The sequence below is a fragment of the Ruditapes philippinarum genome, unplaced genomic scaffold (genome assembly GCF_026571515.1).
Source record: "Ruditapes philippinarum isolate M1 unplaced genomic scaffold, ASM2657151v2 ctg612_1_1_1_1, whole genome shotgun sequence".
Classification (NCBI taxonomy): Eukaryota; Metazoa; Mollusca; class Bivalvia; order Venerida; family Veneridae; genus Ruditapes; species Ruditapes philippinarum.
This window is the reverse complement of record NW_026856417.1, coordinates 351,548-374,290: the sequence shown is the minus strand read 5'-3', so window position 1 is coordinate 374,290 and position 22,743 is coordinate 351,548. Positions and strand designations below refer to the sequence as shown.

The 22,743-nt window shown below is 33.2% G+C and overlaps 2 protein-coding genes across 2 annotated transcripts; one reads left to right on the top strand and one right to left on the bottom strand.

Annotated features, from left to right (window-relative positions):
• Nucleotides 1–1,448: 1,448 nt before the first annotated feature.
• LOC132746463 (uncharacterized) lies at nucleotides 1,449–6,622 on the bottom strand. Its single transcript, XM_060735617.1, has 6 exons — nucleotides 6,193–6,622; nucleotides 5,349–5,515; nucleotides 4,375–4,559; nucleotides 3,817–3,952; nucleotides 2,450–2,582; nucleotides 1,449–1,700 (listed from the first exon to the last, which is right to left on the bottom strand). The coding sequence occupies exons 1-6, from the start codon at nucleotides 6,584–6,586 to the stop codon at nucleotides 1,612–1,614; spliced, it is 1,104 nt and encodes a 367-aa protein (XP_060591600.1). The 5' UTR covers nucleotides 6,587–6,622; the 3' UTR covers nucleotides 1,449–1,611.
• Nucleotides 6,623–6,802: 180 nt separating this feature from the next.
• On the top strand, nucleotides 6,803–12,678 carry LOC132746462 (uncharacterized). The gene is made up of 2 exons (XM_060735616.1): nucleotides 6,803–6,981; nucleotides 9,816–12,678. The coding sequence occupies exon 2, from the start codon at nucleotides 9,822–9,824 to the stop codon at nucleotides 12,279–12,281; it is 2,460 nt and encodes an 819-aa protein (XP_060591599.1). The 5' UTR covers nucleotides 6,803–6,981; nucleotides 9,816–9,821; the 3' UTR covers nucleotides 12,282–12,678.
• The last annotated feature ends 10,065 nt before the right edge of the window (nucleotides 12,679–22,743 follow it).

Genomic DNA, 22,743 nt, shown 5'->3' with positions numbered 1-22,743 from the left:
TGGTATGTTAGGGAGGGGGTCTGAAATAGTTCAGAGGGATTCAGAAATGGTATGGAAGGGATATGAAATAGTTCTAAGGGGTTCAAAAATAGTATGGAAGGGATATGAAATAGTTCAGAGGGGTTCAGAAATAGAATGGAATGTGGGAGGAGAAATAGAAATTGTAAAGAGGGACATGTCTGATAAAGTAGGGAGGATCAAACTCGCATAATATGATTTTATTCAACTTGTTCAATAAATTTAGTATTAAACTACATTCATTCAATATCCTCTATATATCATATAATATCATATAACAATATCAAATTTCAAGAGAATCTGAAAAATCCTCCAACCAGACAAGCTAGTACAGATTACCATGCTTACTGCAGTTCAGACTTAGCCTCAAAAATATACTTCTTTATATTGACATCATTGAAACTTAAATGGATGGAGAAATATAAAGACCTATCTGTATTTAATGTGTTCTGATTCATCTTGTGTTGTTTTGGCAGAGTTATGGCCCCTGTCAATAGTTTGAAGTATGCACTAGGGGCACTATACAATTTTAATGGATTTTTTTATTATATCATTTTCATAATTTTGCTGTTGTACAATTGTTCTGAAATTTGTATCCACTGCTGAATTTTACCACCCGTTATAATAAAGCTGTGACTAATGCACTTTTAGTTGCTATAATGTGATATTTGTCGATACACTTTGCTTTACTTGTAAATAAAATGCTAATTTATTATCGTTGGTTCCTTTCTTGTTGTTGTCCAGTTTCCATTGTTTGATTTATAACTGAATTGTTTGAAGAAGTTTTGAAAGCAAGATTTACAAATGTATCATCACAAGTATTGAAGATTCAGCTTCTGTTTCAGTGACAAAGATCAATAACTCTTGCATTGATTTTCACCTGATAATTCCCCTTTGTGAGATCACCTAAGAAAATCAAAGCCGGCAGTCTGGCACCCACTATATTAACATTTGCTCATTTTAATTGCCTTCACTAAGTTTTATGCTGATTATCAATCCAATATTTAGTAATTACATAAACAGTTAGTGACATTTTTCACTGTCAAGATGCATCAGTAATATAGATTTATTTCAAGAGATACATTATTCCTGAAAAATTTAAGGGTAAAATAATAAAACAACATGTACTTAAATTATAAAAAGACTGCCCCTCTTTTTTTTTTTAAACTAGAACTCCACGAGTCGAATGTGTCGCCTTGTGAACAGTATAGCTGTCGCTTAGGCATTTTCTTCTTAAATATAGGATATTTATAAACACTGCTCTTACAATGTTCATGTACCTTTAACTTTAGTGGCATCTGAACTGATTGTAATCGGCAGAAACTTAAAACTTGCTATAAAGAACGAACACTTTATTTTTAAAATTGATCATCTCAATATATAAATGTTATTAAAGGCTAATGTCAGGGAAAAAAACATAAAAACAAAAGTTTGCTTTTTTCAAAATGCTTCTAATTTATCAGATGTGTTGTTCATATTTAATACCGAAAAGATAATTTAGATTCAGTAAGTTTTTGAGATTCTTTAGGTTTGTTTTTCTTCTTTGGGTTCAGTAAGTTATTTTCATAGTCCTGTTGTTGTAGTTCATCCGTCCTAAATCTGTACGGCTATTAGATATCCAACACTGGCATGATCGCTATTGGTTGAAATGTAGACTCGCCACATGTCACGATTATATAACACTGAAAATAGCAAAAATGGTAGCTAAATATATAAATATGAGCCGCGCCACGACAAAACCAACATATAATGGGTTTGCGACCAGCATGGATCCAGACCAGCCTGTGCATCCGCGCAGTCTGATCAGCAACCATGCTGTTCGCTATCAGTTTCTCTACTTGTTATAGGGTTTGTAAGCGAACAGCATGGATCCTGTTCAGACTGCGCTGGTCTGGATCCATACTGGTCGCAAACCCATTATGTTGGTTTTGTCATGACGCGGCTCATATATGCAAATTCTTGGTTTCATCATCTCACTTATAAAACTTGTTCAATCAAATTATTGAAAAAAAATTTATAAAGTATTAAACAATAAAAGTGTCAATCACCCAAATGATAATAGGTTTCCTCATAATACATTTACAGTGGAGTTCAATGAAATAGACTCAAGAATAAAAATCATTGGGCAGTGAGGTGATAAAAACAAAGCAATTTTTGTACTTCACAGTTAACCGGAACTCGGTAAATGTGGGTTATCCCAAGCTCATCCCCTGGTACAAACAAACTTTTACCTTTTTAACTTCACGGTATACTACCCTTCATGTTGTTAATGTAAATATTTGTTTGTAACCACAGAAAAATGAGAAAACCTAAGATATTTTCATTCCAAGCAAACATACAAGAAGAATAACATGAACAATGTATTGCAAAAGAAAGATTATCTGTCAACAACTTTTGATCAGGTGAGCTTAAAAATAAATGGTTCACATACAGGAGTCCCCAGGGTCCATGAACACAAGCATTGAGTTGCAGTATTCTTTACATCCTTCCACCGGCCTTACAAGCAGACGTCTCTTCCCGCTTCCTTGTATGTACAAATGAAGTGGACTGCTATTCATTACAGGCTGAAAAAACAAAGAGCACCGTGTGCAGTGTTAACACTTGTCTGCTAAATATTTAAGATATAACTCACTACAGTGTTCAACAGTACTTCTAAACCCTTGTAAAAATCACGAACACTAAGCAGAAAAAAATCGCTTTTTAGCCTATTCTTATATTTTTTCATTCATTATCGTATATAAACCAGTGTGAACAGATAAATTAGATGTCTTACAGTGAGTTTCGGTGGGTGAAAAGTTAACATTTACATATTTAATCATTTAAGTGCCTTGTCTGGTATATACAGGAATATGGTATTTAGTGTGGTGCTCCAACACTTTTTTTAGTCTCACTCTAAATTTTAAGTTAAAAAGGAGCATAGCTCTAAAAATATTGTTTTCAGAATTATGCCCCTTGTCTAACAACTGCATCTTTTCATGACAAGCTAGTATTACAAGTTTTTTGTTGATAACTTTAAAAATGTTTGAATAATAATATAGAATTTTTTGCAAAAGGCCAACAACCACAATGCCGAAGTGATTATAATAGCTCGATTTTTTCTTCAAAACATACAAGCTGAGTGGTTTCCTTTTTGCTTATGTATTTTATCATCAGCAAATTTCATTTTACACCGTAATTCATTTGATTTGACAATTATATGAAACGATTTATCTAAAAATAACATATTTTACATTTAGAAAAGCTTAAGGCTGCTTTAACAGTTGTGGTTCATAATACAAAAAGAATGTAAGTTGTCAGTAGGACAGCGTGCACGATTATTCACAATGTTTGATAGTAAAACAAAAGCCTGGACAGTGATTTTTCTCAGTGAAGACTGAAGAGGTTTTAGCCTCTTGATTTTGGGAAAAATTATCACTAAAATTGCTGATTTGGGAAGTATTAAAGCTGGTTTAAGTTCAGATTTTTGGGAAAACTGCATAATTTAAAGAAAATTTCAATTGGGAAGAGGCCTTTTTTCGGAGTCTCGTTATATAAGTAGGAAAATCACTGCTGGATAATGTAGAATTTTCTAAGTTCAAAAAGGACCATAATTCTGTCCAAATCCATGTTAGAGTTATAGGCCTTGGAAAGTAACATTCTTTTATGCCCTCAAATAAGAGTGTGAAATTTCATCCCTTTCCCTTTGGTAGTTTTGAAGATACCAACTTGCACCAAATTGTGACACTGGCACTGACCCCTGGGTGAGTACTATAGTTCTCTCTATTCTTCGGTAAGTCAAGCTAAAAATATTGAATTTACCACATGATAGGCTGTTGTGTTTGGACCATCTATGAAGATATGTTTCTCCAGTGTGATTTCCGTCTCCGGTGGTAAAAATGGTGGTCTAGGGAATAGTGTCCTAAGACCTGCACTGGCTTTGACAGTAGTACTGTGCCTGAAACATAGTATAAGTATTGAACTTTTTAAACAATCCAAAAACATCAAAGTAAAAACGAGAAAACTCCTAAAACTTCTTAAACATTCATGTAAAATTGAGAAATTACCCCTAAATTTATATACCTCATGATTTCTTTACAGAGGAATATTGTTGAAATAATTCAAAACTGAATTCTAATGAAAACAAAATAAAATAACAATTTATCAATATAAAAATAAATTAAACAATTTATCAGTCAAGGTTCAAACTCGTGATACCAAGCTCTGTGTATGTGTGTTCTAAGTTAAATAAAGGTCCATCCACCCTTTCAGGCACTGAAAGTACGGACCCCGGACATGTCGCCAATCATGTCCTTAAATAGTATTAAATTGCCACATGATAACCTATCAAGCTCTGCTTAAAGAAACACAACTATATACCAGTCAATATGCAGATTTTCAAGGGACGTAACCTCTTCTCCGCGATCTTCATCTAACAGCTGGGACAGAGACTGAATTGTTGGCTCAGTGGACATGAACTGGTAAGGTTCGGCCACAAGCCGATCCTCAATCCCCAGATACATGTTCCTTATATCACCGTAGGTAATGTTCCGGTTCAATGTTTTCTGAAATTAAAGTAGAGAACAATGTTACAGATACAATATTTTTCAAACTATAAAACTATGTTTTAGCTACTATCTTTTTCCTATAAAAAACTATGCTTTAAAACTTTTAGCTACCCTGCACGTTATCTTTCCCAAAATAAAACTACAGTTCAGCTACCGTATCTTTCCCGCTATAAAATCATATTTTAGCTACCATCTTTTTCCCAAGTGCTATAAAATTATGTTTTAACTACCCCTTACCGTATCTTTCCCACTATTAAACTACTGTTTTGCTACCGTATTTTTCCCAATATAAAACTATATTTTAGCTACCAGGTACCTTATCTTTCCCACTAAAAAACTATATTTTAGCTAACGTATTTTCCCCATTTAAAACTAAGTTTAGGGCCAAAATTGACTCTTCTCTAGTCACATGGCAATATTCCACTCTCTCCTGTGGAAGAACCTAAGGTGACCCTCAATGCATTATTTCAGGCAGAGTTCAGGCAAGAGCAGGCACTCCAAGTTGAACAAACAAATTTCCATATAAAGCTAGCTGGATAGTTGCCTCACACCAAAGAATCCGGAATCCTTGAAGTATTAGAACCTGATCTAATATTCTTACATAAAAACAACAGTAACAGTTACTGTTCTGATACCCATCAGTTGTTATTATTATGTGACTAAAAGCAGTTTCAATGAGCAATACTGTGACAATTTAACACTATTAGCTACAATAATTGATTAACCGCCTACATAAATCAAAACTATTTAATATAATGATAATTTGATATACAGATCAAAACTTACCATAAGCTTGACCGGTTTCATGGTATTGGAGTATGCTGTAAACTTTGTGGCATTGAATGAAGTTGCATTCAAACCTTTGACCTGTTTGAAACTCTTACAGATGTTACAGTCCGGTGTTTCTTGCACAAAGTAGGGATTCTCAATGAGACATTCTGAATTGTATAGACCTAAATAATGAAAGAAAGAGGATTCTAGTACAAATTCCTTTATTTGAATCGTAACAGAAACAGACATTGTCATACATAACATTTTAAGTGGTTATAACTACTTAATCATACATGCCATATTAAATTCATCAAGAAAAGTTGTTCATTACAGTTTTTGGCACCCCCACTTAGGCTAGTCACAGGGAGTAAACAATTAATCTTTTTAATGATCTTAATTACAATATAAGCTTCTAGACACACTTTCGAATCCGTTCCTGGAACCAACCAGTACTAAGCAATGAGTGTAAAGTTTCTTGCTCAAAGAAACAACGACTTGCCCCTGATGGGGTTTGAACCCAATCGTCTAGCAATCATTAGATTACTAGTCTACTAGTCTGACACGTTAACCACTCGCCCATGCCGCCACTCATTGCTATACTTATGGAAAAATCGTTCCCTTATCAGCATTCTAGAAAAGTTAATATGATCTTGACTTGTCAATAAGATTACATAAAAATATAATATTTCTTGCTGCAAAGGAGATCATCACTGATTAATTCAGATTTTACTTTTACCGGAGCATTAATCATCTGCGGGACAGTTACCTGATTTACAGGACAGTACCATGCATGAGGGACGTTATAGCATATATGGCTTAATTAAGGTACAATTTATAATATATAGATCTATTAACATACTGGATATATTAAACATTTTGTGCAAGGGCACTGCTGCTAGTCGCACTGCTCTCATGATCTCATAACTATAAGGCATTATGGCTTTCATAATAGCACGTTGTGATGGTTCATGGTATAATGCTGTGGTATACATTCCTCCCAGCAACACCATCAGTAGTAACCCAATGCCCAGCTGGATCTTTATCAGAAACAGGAAGTAAGCCCAGCATTTTCTTGCTATGTTCTTGGGAGATTTCTTCAGATCTTCCTTATTTTCTGTTAATGACAGCGCTTCTGTAACACAATTATCAATCTCTTTCTCTGTCATGCCCCATTTCTTGCCCAATTGCCTGAGTTCTTGAGCATTCTCCTTCAAATAAACGAGATACTCATCAACAGAATTATTGTTGGCCATCTTGTTGACAACCTTATAGTTCAAAGGTTATAACCTCGTTCTGAGATAAAACTCTTAATCCATAAATAATACCAGTTTGCCTGAAAATGAAAAATACATATTATCGTAAAAAAAATATACGATCACAATTCTTATTGAAATAATATTTTGAAAAGTATATTAACACATCAAATAGTTAAAATATTTTTCAACTGAAAAGTTGAACTAAAAATATTTTTTATGGACAGTGGTATAAAGCCAATCTGTAAACAAGCATGGCGGCTAAATTTTCATATTAGAATTTTTTATAACAATTTGCTTGGTTTACAACCGTGTGGTTAAACATTCCAATTTTTCATAGTGAACTTAGTGAAATGAAACAATTGAGTTTGATATGGACTGACAAAAACGGCTAAGTACGTGGACTAATTAACCTCTTAGCTAAAATATTGTTACTCGAGTTCACAATTCATTTTTACCAAAATTCTCGGCTGGACCAGCTGGAAATATGTTTGTTTTATTGTGTATAATCAATATGTATTGAAGATACAATAGTATATTTTTATTGCTCGATTTAATAAGTGCCCCAATTTACGCCATAAAACACTATGCTTTGTTGTATATATTTCGGACAGACTTCTCAGTTTGGATACTTGTAAAACTTGGCCTAAAGCAACTCTGTACAGGTCAACCCGTCCAATATAGTAATTGCAATATTATTGAGGCATGTGACTAAATCAAATGTATGTATACTGAACATGTGCTTAAGTTGAAATGGTGTTGGACTTTACACCTGGATGTAAATTAAATAAATTTAATATTAATAAGTTTGACATACATTTACACCTGGATTGGAGGGCCTGTCTATTTACCCCAAGATACCCCAAGACACACTCTGGGACAGAAAGATACACATTTTTAGTCCCAGGACTACCCCAAGACACCCCAAGAAACTTATATATATTGTGTAAATTGGGAAAGTGTTATTATATACGACAAATGATTATTTACGTGTCATCTTGTTAATTACAGTCAAATATATATCAAATATTGTTAATATGTATGAACTTAGAACTGTCATCACTAAAACATTTATTGATATACTCTTTAAATTAATATAAAAAAATATTTTGATTAAAATTAACTTTACTAAAACAACAAGACTATGCATGTTAATCTGTTAATCTAATGCAATGTGGGGCAGATGAAGTAAAAAAAATCAATATTATTAAACAGAATATGATCGATTTAATAATCAGGCATGAAAAATGTGTCACTCATAAAATGACATTGTCGCAGAATTAAACTTGCACTACACCCAAATCCAGCAACATTGGCATTATTTCATTGTTGTAAACTATTTTGCACAAAAAAAGAATATATATTTATAATCTTACATTAAAAAAATACAGGGAAATAAATGAAGAGAGATTCAATGTGTAAATGTGAAATCGCATAGTTACCTCCCGTAAAAATGTAAATTTAAAACATATTTACATGTCAGTAAAAGTCTTGGGGTGTCTTGACATAGTCTTGAGTAGTCTTGGGGTAGTCTATGTGTGTCTTGGGGTAGTCTATGTGTGTCTTGGGGTAGTCTATGTGTGTCTTGGGGTAAATAGACCGACCGCTGGATTGGATTATATTATTTGATAATTGAGATAACTCAATATCATATTTGCATGATAGACTTTGAGAGAATATTTGTTGAAAGCAAATTTAGATAATACAATTTAATACAATTGATATATATGTACAGTATTTAGGTTTTTTTTCGGTCATCTATGGGAAAAGGCAAACCAGGATATTCACGAATTCGAAAACCTAGCTAAACAGAGTTTTCCGGTACTTTCTGTACATAGCTCTGGGGAATTCACCTAATGGAGTGTAATAGCAAACTCGATGTTTTCGGCCTTTTTTTGAATTAAATTGAAATAAAACAGTTATTTCTTTATAAGAAAATAATTAAATATCATTGTATGAATAATTCCAAACAAAAAATAAAGTAAATACACAAGTTTAAGCTGAATATAACCTTATTTATTATGGAAGATTGCTCTACGTCTGCTTTAATTATATTGATTTTCATTAGAAACAATTTATTTTTTTGAAGAATTTGCAATAGATATTAAAGGAATATTGATAATTTTCAAATACATCATTTTTTTTCAACTTAAACGGTAAAATAATGATAGAAAAATAGAAATATCATGTAACTGTGTTATGTACTTCATTTGGTGTAATTCCCCAGAGCTAAATCCGTAACGTACCGGAAAACGGTGTTTAGCTAGGTTTTCGAAAAGGTCAATAGGTACATAGAGTATACTGTACCAAGGCAGTCTGTAGATTAGGACAAGGTTGACATATTTTGGGACAGGTTGGCTGTGACCAAAGTTGAAACAGTGTTTTTTTTTTCACCAAAATATTCTGCGAAATTCGGCCCCATTCCCCCTCAAAATAGTATGTTTTTTTCCCTGCAATGAAAATCTTTTTTTTTTTTGCTTCTAACTGCCGAAAAATGTTTTATTTTATGCCTGTAAGAGTTACTGTTAAGCAAGGTTGTTTACAAATCGTTTTCTGGTAGATAAGGGGAGCTTTGACTCCTGGCGTCCCAACAAGTTTAACGTGCGACGCATCAATATTTTAAATTCTTATATAAGAAAAAGAGATGTATTTTAAACTTGTGTTGCAAGAGTTGCTCCCCTTTTCCACTGCAAAGAAAACAATATAAAATTAGTAAACGGGAAAATTCCCCCTCCTATTGCATTTTCCCCCTCCAAAGGGCACCGACCCCCTTCCCCCAAAAGTGAAAAAAAACACTGCCAAAGGCAAGGTTTATAAGTGAGATTTTGCCGTATCCAGTGCTAGAGTTGCAATGTTCAATGTAATGACTTAATTGAAAAATGAATTATATATTATATTCCATGGCTGTTCTGAAAAAATACCTATATGACCTATCCAACTCGGATGATGGTTAAAGTGATAAACAGATTTAATATATGATATTCATATAATCCTATGAGACACAGAAATATCAAATTGAACATTCATGCTTGGTTTGCTTTGTCTAAGGTCACGATCCACTATCCAAAATAACAGTCTGTCTTGGTACGGCCAGCCCTGTCCCGTAATCTGTTTATCAACTGTAAGATAAATATTTCAGTCACTTTTCTAAATGCAAAGTTATTATTCCTTCTTATTAGACTTATTTTTTTAGCAAAATGTTGTTACATAGTCTCTTACTGAATTTCAGGTGAAGATGGGTGATGGTGGACCACCTTCTGGGATGTCGTTCCCACAGAAAGTCCACACAGAAGAAGAGGACTTTGTTATTGAGCTTGACGAGTCCCACATGGCAGGTGCCCATGACACTTACGGATTGGATGACCGGTCAAGGTGTAAACGCCGCAAAAGGTGTGGTCAGTGTGGACCATGTCAGGTTAAAGAAAACTGTATGAAGTGCCATTTTTGTATTCGCAAAGACGTCCTCAAACAAACTTGCATTTACCGTAAATGTGTATACTTGAGATCAAAGCCTAAACCATATAGCCGACCTCATCACCAGAGTCCGCAGGGGCGTGTTTCTCCAAGAGAAATGGTGCAGTCTCCTCCTGGAATCAGGCCGCCATCAAATTCACAAACGCACCCAGGAATACCATTCACAGATCCTGGACTTCATATGCCAGAGCCTCGCCCAGAAAATCATCCTTTCTTCCCAGCACAACTACCTCAGCAATCCACAGTGACTGCACAGCAAAATAATGGATATGCGTCTCCGCCCAATCCTATTATGGATAACAGAACACCTTCTTTACCGAATCATACTGCTGGCACACCTATGAATATGCAGATAAGTGCAAGCCCTCATGCTCCGAACAACGCCACCTCACCGCCCATTCAAAAAATGCAGGATGCAACTTCTCCAGTGGTGCCTCAACCTGTAAATAGTCCAATGGCAGCAATTCCAGGCATTCCTACTCCCATATCGTCTTGTCCAAGTATCACGCCACATATCCCATCCATGCCTCATATGGGGCCACCAGTTCCCTCTGTATTTTCACCATCATCAATGTCAAGTGCTTCACTTACTAACATCCCCCCTATTCCTACACTACCCAGCATGCCTGGTATTGGTGAAAGGACTGTTAATGAGTTTCGACCGCCTGAGCAGTTCTCGTTGACCCCCCATCACCCGCATCCTCATTATCCCCCTGTTCACCCACATCCACACATGCCAACAAGGGATACGGGGCTATTTGGAGACCCCACAAGGGTACCTCATATGAACTTTAATGCTGCAAATCACATTGATACATTCGCAAGGGGACCAAATGACTCATCATGCATGTACCATCCTGGACTGCCATATTCAATGCCTGGACATTATCAGCCTAGTGGACATTCTTTTATACCAGGTGCTTCTGAAATGAATCCGTTCCGTTCAAATTTTCTAAATTCCTTCCCGCCAGGATATTCTTATCCGCCTGACAGATACCGGGAAGGATTTGGTTCGTTGCCTTTTTCGAGGTTAGGAATGTCATCAACAGCCTCGTTTCCACAATATCCAGGTCAAGGTCATGGATACGGTATGGGGAACACTTTTTCTCAACAATATTATAATTCTCAGCACGGGTGTCCAAAAAACGGCTCACGCCCTCCTGTTTCACCCAGCACTGACGATGTGAAGGTGTTACAGGCAGGGTATAAAATCAATGAAAATATTCCTAAGTCAAAAGAGTCGGAAACAGGCAATACAAAGCAAAAAGTGTCAGAATTGTGTAGTCCAAGAAGTGGAGCAGAGGAAAATAATCGTGAGAGGAGAAATTCAGGGAGATCCAACAGTGATATTCATCAAGCCTTCGCTGACGTTATTCATCAAAGAACAAGGTCAAACTTTGGTGATATGTCACCAAGAATGGATCATTTACGCGCATGGGGTGAATTCTTTCTGAATAAAACATTTGGAAGGCAGGATAGCTTTCCGCATCATGGTTTAAAGACACCTAGTAAGAATGACACCACGTTGCAGAATTTAAGACCACCAATTTGGGAGCCGTGGCGAATACCACCGTGGCACAGTCCAAGAAGGGATGATGTACGGAGTCGTACAAGCACAAGTACCTTGTCTTCAGATTTCGAATGCGAGGTGATCAGCATAGATGATCATCAAATGAATGCTCTAATACGGTCTGATGGTTGCAACAGCATAGAAATTGAGTTCGATAACAGCTCATTGTGTTCTAGCGATGAATCACCGAGAAAATCCCTGTCCACAAGCTCGGCAATGAGCGATTTCAGTTCACCGATCAAGAATAACTATTTTCAGCCAATTGAAAAATGGCGTATAAGTGAACCGAGATCTGTTATCTCACCATGGCAAGAAACGGAGTCTGAATCTACAGGGAAGTCTCACTTAAATCAAGGCTTGATTAAAATCGCGAAACAAAACGAAAACCCCAGCACAAAAGCTTCATTTCGGTCTCCAAAACCAAGAAAAAGTTCAAAAGTGTTCATTAAAGGGACAGTTTGTATTCGGCAGGACTTAGGGGATGAAGGGACCATGCAGCTTGAACTTCCGGGTCATAAGGTCACGATCGAGGACACTGTGCTTGGAGAAGATTTGTACAATCAGTGCAGTGATATTGAAGAGCTGAAAGAATTCATTAAAAGTAACAATAGTGTACAGGTGACCAAGGAACCGGATACAGTTCCTGTTTAAAGGCAGCTTTTTTGTTGTGAATTTTATGTGTAAAAAAAGAATCATGTATGTTAATAATACAAAATATGTTAAAGATTTATTTTATCACGATGGCAATACACTTATCAATGTTTTAATTTTTAATTGTCATATGTTGTTTGTTTAGCTCTTATTTTAGAATGATATTGTTGTAATCCCCAATAGTATTATCTTTGTTTTAATGTCATCATTAAGGTTATATTATAGTCTAATTTGAAGGTATAAGGGTATTCAGCAAGTTGGTTTAATGTTATATCCTCATTAATGGTAAAAATCACTGCATTTATGATTATTGACTCCTGTGTCTTAAAAAGGTTTAATAAGGAATGACCATTGGCATAGTAAAATATCATGCCTCCAGATTCATGCTAATTTTTTTTTCATGAAAATTTTGAAAATGTATTGAAATTTTTGAATAGTAAAATCTTGTGAAGTGAACAAAGAAAGTAATTTACACATTGCAAATTTAAATGGCAGTTACAATCCACATAAATTATCTAAAAAGGTACCAAATAATAAGCAAAAATAGCCCTTACTACGTTAGTCACTCAGTAGAAATATGGTGATAAATTCTGCAAAATCAAGTCATTAATCATACATAACATAATTATTACTTGAATCTTGAACTTTTCTTAAAATCGTAGTAAATTTTTCTCAAGTTTGATTTTCTTGAAATATTTTGGCTCATTCTGGAGGTATGCAGCTTTAAAGAACAATAATTAATTTCAGAATAGTTATTTAGTAACTGAATTTTACACAAGGTCAATTATAAGGTAAAAGCTATTATACTTTCTGCATTTCTATCGACCAAAGAATCGAGTATGTTTAATAAACAGCGATTTAAGTTTTGTATACATTAAATCATACTCTACGAAATACTGTTTTTTTTGTATTTTTGTTAAAAATGAATATTGTTCTTTTATTTTTATAACTAATCTCTGTTTATTTATTAAAAGCTGTAATAGTTTTCTTTAAGAATCTACACACTGATGCAGATATTTGATATATTTTCTAGTGAGATATATTTGATATATTTCTTAGTGAGATATGTTTGATATCACTCAGCTTTTTTCTTTAGTTGGTGAAAATAATACAACTTTTGTTGTGTAGAAATAACTTTTATACTGCTGTCTTGAATTATTATTATTCTGTTATATTATGATACATGTATGTAACATACATATATAATATATTGTCGTGCATAATGATTTTTTTTTTAAGAACAGTCTGTTGAATATGTGTTGTTCTCGCAGCCTACACCTTGTTGTTTATAATTTTAAAAAAATCTTAAATTTTTCCATTTGTGTGAATACAAAATATTTTTTTGTTGCATTTACTGTGTGTCGCAGCCTACATAATCTTGTTGTTTATAATTTTAAAAAATCTTATTTTTTCCATTTTGTGTGAATACAAAATATTTTTTGAATGTATTGACAAATCTGCGCTCTTTGTACTGTAATTTATTTTTTGATTTTGAGGATTTTTGCTGAAAAAAATTGTCTAGACTCAAATTGTTAGTGATGTTCCCTGATGCCTTGATGAAATTTTATACATTTTATGTTTTAGAGACAAGGTATTAGGTTGTTGCATTGATATATATATATTTTTCCTGTTATGAATGTTTCAATGTCTGATAGATGTTCATTACCGGATAATCTCTTATAAACGCCCCCGGCGTGCATTACAATCTCTTATAAACGCCCCCAACGTGCATTACAATCTCTTATAAAAGCCCCCGGTGTGCATTACAATCTCTTATAAACGCCCTCGGCGTGTATTACAATCTCTTATAAACGCCGCAGAACGAACAGATTCAAGTGTTTCAATAAGCTTATAGCTTCTAACGCAGTCAAACTAAAATGATTTTGTACATAAAATAAACTTGGTTCCAGAAACAGATTTGAGTGTTTCAATAAGCTTACAGCTTTCAATACAATCAATTGAAAATAATACTGGTTGGTTCCAGGAACAGATTCATGTGTTTCAATAAGCTTATAGCTTTTATCACAATCAAACTAAAATAAAATTGTATAAATTAAATATCATTCAAATTGAAACAATTTACAGTTTTTGTGATTTTTATTGACTGGATTATATATACTTGAAACTCCAGCTTTTCATTTCCTTGGTATTATAATATATTGCTATTATTTAGGTAACTGTTTTCGGTTCTTTACTTCTTTTTTGTCAAAGAATGAGGGTGCATTTATTAGGAAAGGGGCATTTATAAGAGGGTATGCGGTAAATGATCACAAATACATTTATTGTTTCACATAGTTGTAAGTTATTGTGTTGTCATTGTCAATGTGAACTGTTTTTGTATTTTTTTCTCGCTCTTTTTTTCTTTCTCTCTTTTTCCTTTGTAAGGACATATCTTTTAGTCTTTATATCTCTAATTTACAATACTTGTTCTGACTTGGATAGTTTAGGTTTTTTGGAGACATAGTTATGGTTTAAAATTTTGGAAAGATTTTTATAAATTTCTAGACAGCAGTGATAATAACTTAGGTATGTCATCATTATAAAATTAGGCCTAAGTGAGTAAGTTATCCATCCAGCTTGCAGAAAATTGGTTGTTTAACTTGGATACCTACGCATGCCTAAAAATGCATATAGCGATGTCTTAGAGTTTTCCACCACCAGCAAAAAAAGCTAGAATGTCAACATTATATGACTTTTACACTGTACTGACGGTTGATTTAATTTTAGAATTTTTAATTGACATGCAGATTAATGTATATGTTGGCTGTTCAATTTTAAGTTGCTTTTGATTTAATTGGCTATCTCTTATTTACAATACTTGTTCTGACTTGGATAGTTTAGGTTTTTTGAAGACATAGTTATGGTTTAAAATTTTGTAAGATAACCAAAAAAATAATCCTCCATTCAGAACCCTATACATATTAAATTTTTCATTTAATTATTGTATCAATTATTGCCATTCAATTGTTTCTCCAATGAGTCCTGGTGTCGCTTTGATTTCTTAATAATTAGAGATTTCAGGAAAATTTCATTACTACTAAGTCTTAAGCTGCTAAGTTTAGATCAGCACTTAAATATTGGTATATACGATCTGTCTCTATAGCTATCTTGTACAATTATTTGTTATTATAGACCTTGGTTTCCATTGGTCAATTTATTATTTATGCCACATATATAACAGTATTTCTTTCTTTTTCATGTTTCAAATATAATATTATGCCTTTCTCGCTTTTGTAGTTGAAATCACATATCAGATCAATTCAGCTGTCAAAAAAGATAAACTGCTAAGCAAGATATCTGCTTAGTTTGAAGGAAAGGGTTTTATTGTTTGTTTTTTAATTACCCATATTTACAAAGTATGTTGTTCCCCAAACAACTATATGATCTTATTCTTTATTTGTGTGTCTGTCTGTACATGTGTGTTAATTAGTGCTTTAGTTAAGTATCTAGTCAAAGAGAATAGGATTGTAGGTTATATTTCTCAGATTGAACACCAGTCTATGTATAATGCCATTCCATTGGTCCGTTTGAAATTTCATAGAAAGAATTCAGCCAATCGTGTACAAGCATTATAGACTGGTACTCAATCTCAAGTTTTGTAGTCTTGGTCCATGTTTTGTATTTTTGTTTTATCATAAAATCATTTTACATATAATGAAGAATCTCATTTAAATATGTATTTAAATCAGAGGGGTGTCTCCACAACTATTGTATCTGCATATTAAGCCATATAAAGCCATTGGAAATATAAAAAAAAAAGAGACTAATATTTATTTGTCCATTTTGGGATGATGTGGGGATGGGGGCAGAAATGAGTAGATTCCCGAACATTTCTTCAACTGTGGGAACTCGGTTCTTGTTGGTTAAAATTAATAAATAATCAGCAAATTTCAAAGTATGTTCCCTGTTTTTCCAAATACCTACGTAATATGGGTGGTAATTTACCTGTAAGTAAGTCCCACACCTATTCTTTAAGAAGCTAGTGTTATACATTATGCTGAAAGGTTAAATATTTTTAGTTTTACCCCAAGTTTCAAATACTAGAGGCACCTATCAATAACCACACCATACCCCACCCCCAAAGAATAGCAAGGACTTTGGCTTTTGGGTTATAAAATCCTGGCTAAATGCCCCCTGCACTGCGAGTAGAACAAATCTCAAGTTTAATTTTACCATAAAAAAAACAGTATCCCAATGACTGGAATGCAAAAACTGTTGAAAATTACACTCATTTCTCCTATTATCTGCCACATTGCTTGGGCAGGGAGCGGTGGTGTAATGGGAAATTTGTTTATAAATGTTATTGTTTATTGCGATATACATGACATATTTGTATATTTAGATACTCTTGATAAAAAAATATATATATCATATATATATGGACCATAGATGAACTTTATGTCTGTATACATGAAAACTTTCATAGATTTGCTATGACTTTGCTATTTTTTGTGTACATAAATATAAGTACATTATGAAGGTAGAGAAATATGTGTTTAAAGACTCTGAATTTTATGGTATTGAATCGAAATGTAACATTTTTTGACGATGTACCAAACTTTACTGATAGATTTACATGAATTGGTAGGTAGGGCCGGCAAAATCTGATTTTGGCTTACTTGTCCGTTTGATCAGAAGAATTTCTTTAACTTGTTCTTATGTTTTTAATCAAGAATAAGAACAAAAACTCACTTATCCTTGGGAAAATATGAGACAACCTAGGCAATAAAAACAAATGATCTCGCACCTGGAACTTAGTACTGGGGTATATTAAACATTTTGGGAGATTTGTGCAAGTTTTCATTCATTCCTCTTGTAAGAGTTTATGGTTTCCTTTCATAAATTGTACTAGATGAAAATAAGAACATACTCTATTGAAGTTTTACGGGAATCATGTAGAATATTCCATGTTTGAGGTTGATAATAATGTTGCAAAATTCCAATTGAATCCTATGTTTTATATATTTATCGTAAGTGAAGTAAAAAAAAAAAGCATCCATTTGCTAGTAGATAGAATTTTCCTAAGAAAATACATTTTGATTTTATAATTTAAAGGGCTTGGTTCACTTACGGCCAAATTTGGCCCTGTCTCAGACAGACCTGGGGATGATTACATTGATCAGTAATTGATTTAATTACAATTACTTTCAGATTTTATAGTAATTGATTACAATTGATTACTCAGACTTGCCTCTGTAATCAATTAAATTACTATTACTTTGAGAAAGTAATTGATTGGTAATTGATTACATTCCATGAATAACTATAAACAAAAGTTTCTTAATGCTATTTAATATATACATTATATACATTATATACACAAAGGATTTCCAACTCATCAACAGTCATCATTTTAACACACTTTTAGTTACTGTCACATCACTTTATCATATTTTAGCATTGCACTTAAGCATTATAAGTTAATGAAACCGTCTATCAGTCAGACTGCATCTATCAGGACGGAAAATTTTACCCGCAACACTAAACAAACGCTCTACAGGGGCCAATGATGCAGGGATGGTCCTCAGTCTTCTTGGTGTAGGTTTCATAATGAACTCTCTGCAACAGAAAATTTTAAAAGTGTCAATTGTACAGTATACTGTATACAGGTGTTAAAACAGGTGTGAAAACAATAAATTTTTATATGGGAATTCAAAGAGACAATAGACTTTACAAAGAAATTATCAGGTTTTTTTACAAACACTTCAATGGTACAACAGTGTCACCTTACAAAATAACTGTTGCATATAATTAAAATATGGTACTATGCATCTGGCATAAACTCTAGAATATACAAAGTAAAGAAGTTATCTACATTGTTTGAAACTTTTTAAAACATGGTTTAACCAAAATATGTGAAACAAAATTTAACATACCTTTATGTGGGTAATGAAATTTGAATGTGACTTAGTGTTTCCATTTATCTTCTTAGGGCACAATTTGCACTGTGCTGTCACATTTCCAGATGTTTCTTTAGGAAATTCAAAGACATCATAAATCCAATGATTTGACATTTTGGTTAGAATACCAGCCAAACAATGATGTCTATCTTTCAGTTAGAATTTGGTTAACTGTATGGATTAAAACTTATTTCTTCATTGTGAGTGATGTCTTAAAATGTCTCACTTGATATTTTACTACCTTAGTTAAACTGTAACATGTGAAATAAATCATTTGAATTTCAATAGTTTCATGTAAAATCTGAAAGTAATCAATATCAATCAAATTGTAATCATAATTACAGACTGAATTTAAGCTGTAATTGATTAATTACAATTAATGTAATCAATTTTGAGCAAGGTAATCAATTACATGATGATTACACTGTAATCATGTAATCAATTAAAAAATCGATGATTACGATTAGTGATTACCCCAGGTCTGGTCTCAGAATTAGCTCAAATATATTATATGTATGAGAGCAGTATGTCCAACATTGTAAAACAAAAAGGAATAATAATAAGTCTAAGTATTTTGGAAAATTTTGTGCATTTTTATTTTATGAGAGATTGTGAGAAATGAATGTTCAAAAAGACGTACCCCTGTTTATTTATATACATAGCAATGAAATAATTCAGTACTAGATTAAATTATCTTAGTTATTGTAGTTTTTAGGCTAGATTTGTTACAGCTGTCTCGGAAAATCTGAGCATAATCTAAGAATGCAATGTGTATTTGAGCCGCGTCACGACAAAACCAACATAGTGTGTTTGCGACCAACATGGATCCAGACCAGCCTGCGCGTCCGTGCAGTCTGATCGGGATGCATGCTGTTCGCTATCAGTTTCTCTACTTGTAAAAGAGTTGGTAAGCGAACAGCATGGATCCTGATCAGACTGCGCGGATGCGCAGGCTGGTCTGGATCCATGCTGGCCGCAAACGCATTACGTTGGTTTTGTCGTGACGCAGCTCATTTGATTTTGATTGGAGAGATTAAGGTACTGTAGTTTGTAGTCTGAGAATGGGCTCTGCAAAACTAGAATTATATAGTGCCCGATCTGAGAACATGTTGTGTATAATCTGAGAATATCTTTCGAAAGATCTGAGTAAATATTGAGCAAAATCTGAAAATGTACAGTATGTGCTCTAGGAATGTACTTTTTATAATCTCATAATGTACTGAACATTATCTGGGACTATGTTGTGTACATGTTCTAAGAATATGATGTGGAAATAAACTGTAATTTGTGAATACATTACTGTACTGTACAATGTCGGAGGGTGTATGATATGTATTCTGGGATTGTATAGTACATTATGTAATCCGAGAATGCACTGTACATAACCTAAGAATGTACAATGCGTAATCTGAGATTTTACAATACGTTAATATGAGAATATACAATATGCTTACTGAACATATGTACAAAATGTTCTCTTAGAATGTACTTTGCATGTATGTAATCTGAGAGGTTATTGATTATGATCTGAGAATGTTATCTGAAAATCTACACAATATTATCAGTATGAAATCTAAGAATAAATTAAACACAAATGTTATCTGAGGATGTATAGTACATTTTCCTAAGAATATACTGTCTTTGATCTGAAAATGTACTGTATGTTTTCTGAGAAGTTAGTGTATGTATGCAAACAGTTGAAATGGTATTTTTGTTGATTTATTGAGTCAATGCATGTCTTAGGCAATAGATAGAAAAAGATAATTAATATATTTCAATCTTTTTATGCCCCCGCCATGTAATGGCCGGGGCATATAGTGTTACCCTGTTCCGTCATTCCGTCCTTCCGTCCTTCCGTCATTCTGTCATTCCGTCATCATCAGTTTCCTTTCATTATCTTAAGAACGGTTGCACACATTCAACTCAAATTTGACATGTGGATATGTCATGAGAAAATACAGGTCAAGTTCGAATTTGGTCATGGTTCGATGATTTTTGGCAGAGTTATGCCCCTTTTACTTTGAAAATAATATGAAATTTTCAGTTTCCGTTCATTATCTACACAACGGTACAACACATTCAACTCAAACTTGACATATGGATATGTCATGAGAAAATACAGGTCAAGTTCGAATTTGGTTATGGTTCGATGATTTTTGGCAGAGTTATGCCTTTTACTTCGAAAATAATATGAAATTTTCAGTTTCCGTTCATTATCTCCCCAACGGTACAAGACATTCAACTCAAACTTGACATATGGATATGTCATGAGAAAATACAGGTCAAGTTCGAATTTAGTCATGGTTTGATGGTTTTTGGCATAGTTATGTCCCTTTTACTTTGAAAATAATATAAAATTTTCAGTTTCCGTTCATTATCTCCCCAACGGTACAAGACATTCAACTCAAACTTGACATATGGATATGTCATGAGAAAATACAGGTCAAGTTCGAATTTAGTCATGGTTTGATGGTTTTTGGCATAGTTATGTCCCTTTAACTTTGAAAAAATATAAAATTTTCAGTTTCCGTTCATTATCTCCCCAACCTTACAACACATTCAACTCAAACTTGACATATGGATATGTCATGAGAAAATACAGGTCAAGTTCGAATTTGGTCATGGTTCGATGATTTTTGGCAGAGTTATGCCCTTTTACTTTGAAAATAATATGAAATTTTCAGTTTCCGTTCATTATCTCCCCAAAGGTACTACACATTCAACTCAAACTTGACATATGGATACGTCAAAGGAATGCGCAGGTTAAGTTCGAATTTAGTCATGGTTCAATGATTTTTGGCAGAGTTATGCCCCTTTCACTTTGAAAATAATATGAAATTTTCAGTTTCCGTTCATTATCTCCCAAATGGTACAACACATTCAACTCAAATTTGACATATGGATATGTTTTTGGAATGCCCAGGCCAAGTTTGAGTTTGGTCATGGTTCAATGATTTTTGGCAGAGTAATGCCCCTTTCACTTTGAAAATAATATGAAATTTACAGTTTCTGTGCATTATCTACCCAACAGTGTTACATATTCAACTTAAATTTGACATATGGATATGTCAAAGGAATGGGCAGGTCAAGTTGGAATATGGTCATGGTTTGATGATTTTTTGGCAGAGTTATGTCCCTTTCACTTTGAAAATAATATAGATACATCTTAGGAATAAGCAGTTTAAGTTTGAATTTGGTTGTAGTTCAATGATTTAAGACAAACTTATCTTTCCTGAATGTTGGAAAAATTTTGAACTTTCAGTTTCAGCACTCTTACTTTTAGCCATTATTTTGGCTACAAATATGCAATATGCTATTTTTAAAAGGTTTAGACTGAATAGTTTCAATGCCTTGAACATTTTATGAAAATGGTTTGTGTTAACATTGAAAAGTTTTAAGGGCTTTAAACTTAAAATGAAAAAAATAATTAATGCACCATCTGAAATTTTGGCTGCATGCGGGGGCATCCGTGGCATGATGACACATTTCTAGTTTTTGTTTTGTTTTTCTGGGGTCTTTTTTTCCAACAGTAAAGCTGGAAAGTTGACACATAATTAATGGTAATCTAGATATGACTGAAAATTCAACATAAGGAATAAACAAACAAGAATATTTTGAAATTTATCATAAAAATGATCAACAAATTTGTGATTATTGAAAAATCCATTTCAGATATTTAGCATATTTCACAACCATTTAGATTTAAACATATATGCTCGATCTTGCTACTTCTATTAATCACTTTCCAGTCTGCTTCCTCGAACTAATTAGTACTGGTGTCATGAGGAAACATGGTCGTGACCTGATGAGGGCTCGAACCCATGATCCCTGGGTTGAGAGGCAGATTAAATTCCTTGAACTTCTTGTGATGATACTTCTTCTACCATATTTATCATAAGAATTGCTTCATATCATAAGAGGGTGGGGGAAAAAAAGCAACAACATAAAAGTGTATGCCTCATTAAACTGAAGAGAAATTATTTCATTGCTCTGGAAATTCATCATTATTAGAGTCTTATTTTCTCCCTGCAAACATCTTGGCCATTGTATAAAATAAAATGATTTGAATTTATTTTTAAAAGTTCTTTTGAATTTTGTTACATTTAAATTATTAATTTCAAAACATGTCGCACAACTTGAAAGTCATATTGTACAAGGTTATAAACAATATAGTACATTTTGTATATTGTTGAATTAAGATTAAATAATTTTGTGCTGATAAAATTTTCACATGTGACTTTGTTTTATTTGTTAATTTAAACATAAAACATGTGCTTAGAGTTATGGAAAATACATATTTACATTATTTTATTTGTAATGCAAATTTATTTTATTATTTTTTTTATAAATTAACAAATTAAAATTGAATGCATGTAATCTCACAAACAAATTTTCTTATAAACAAATTTATGTACATGTAACATTGTTGTTAATGTAGTTCGGAAATTAAACTAAAATAACATGTACTATTGTCTTCAGAAATCAGGTTAGAATTTAATCAAGTTGGTAAAATTAGCAGATATAAATCTATATATCTAATGAAATATTTTTATGAAATTTAT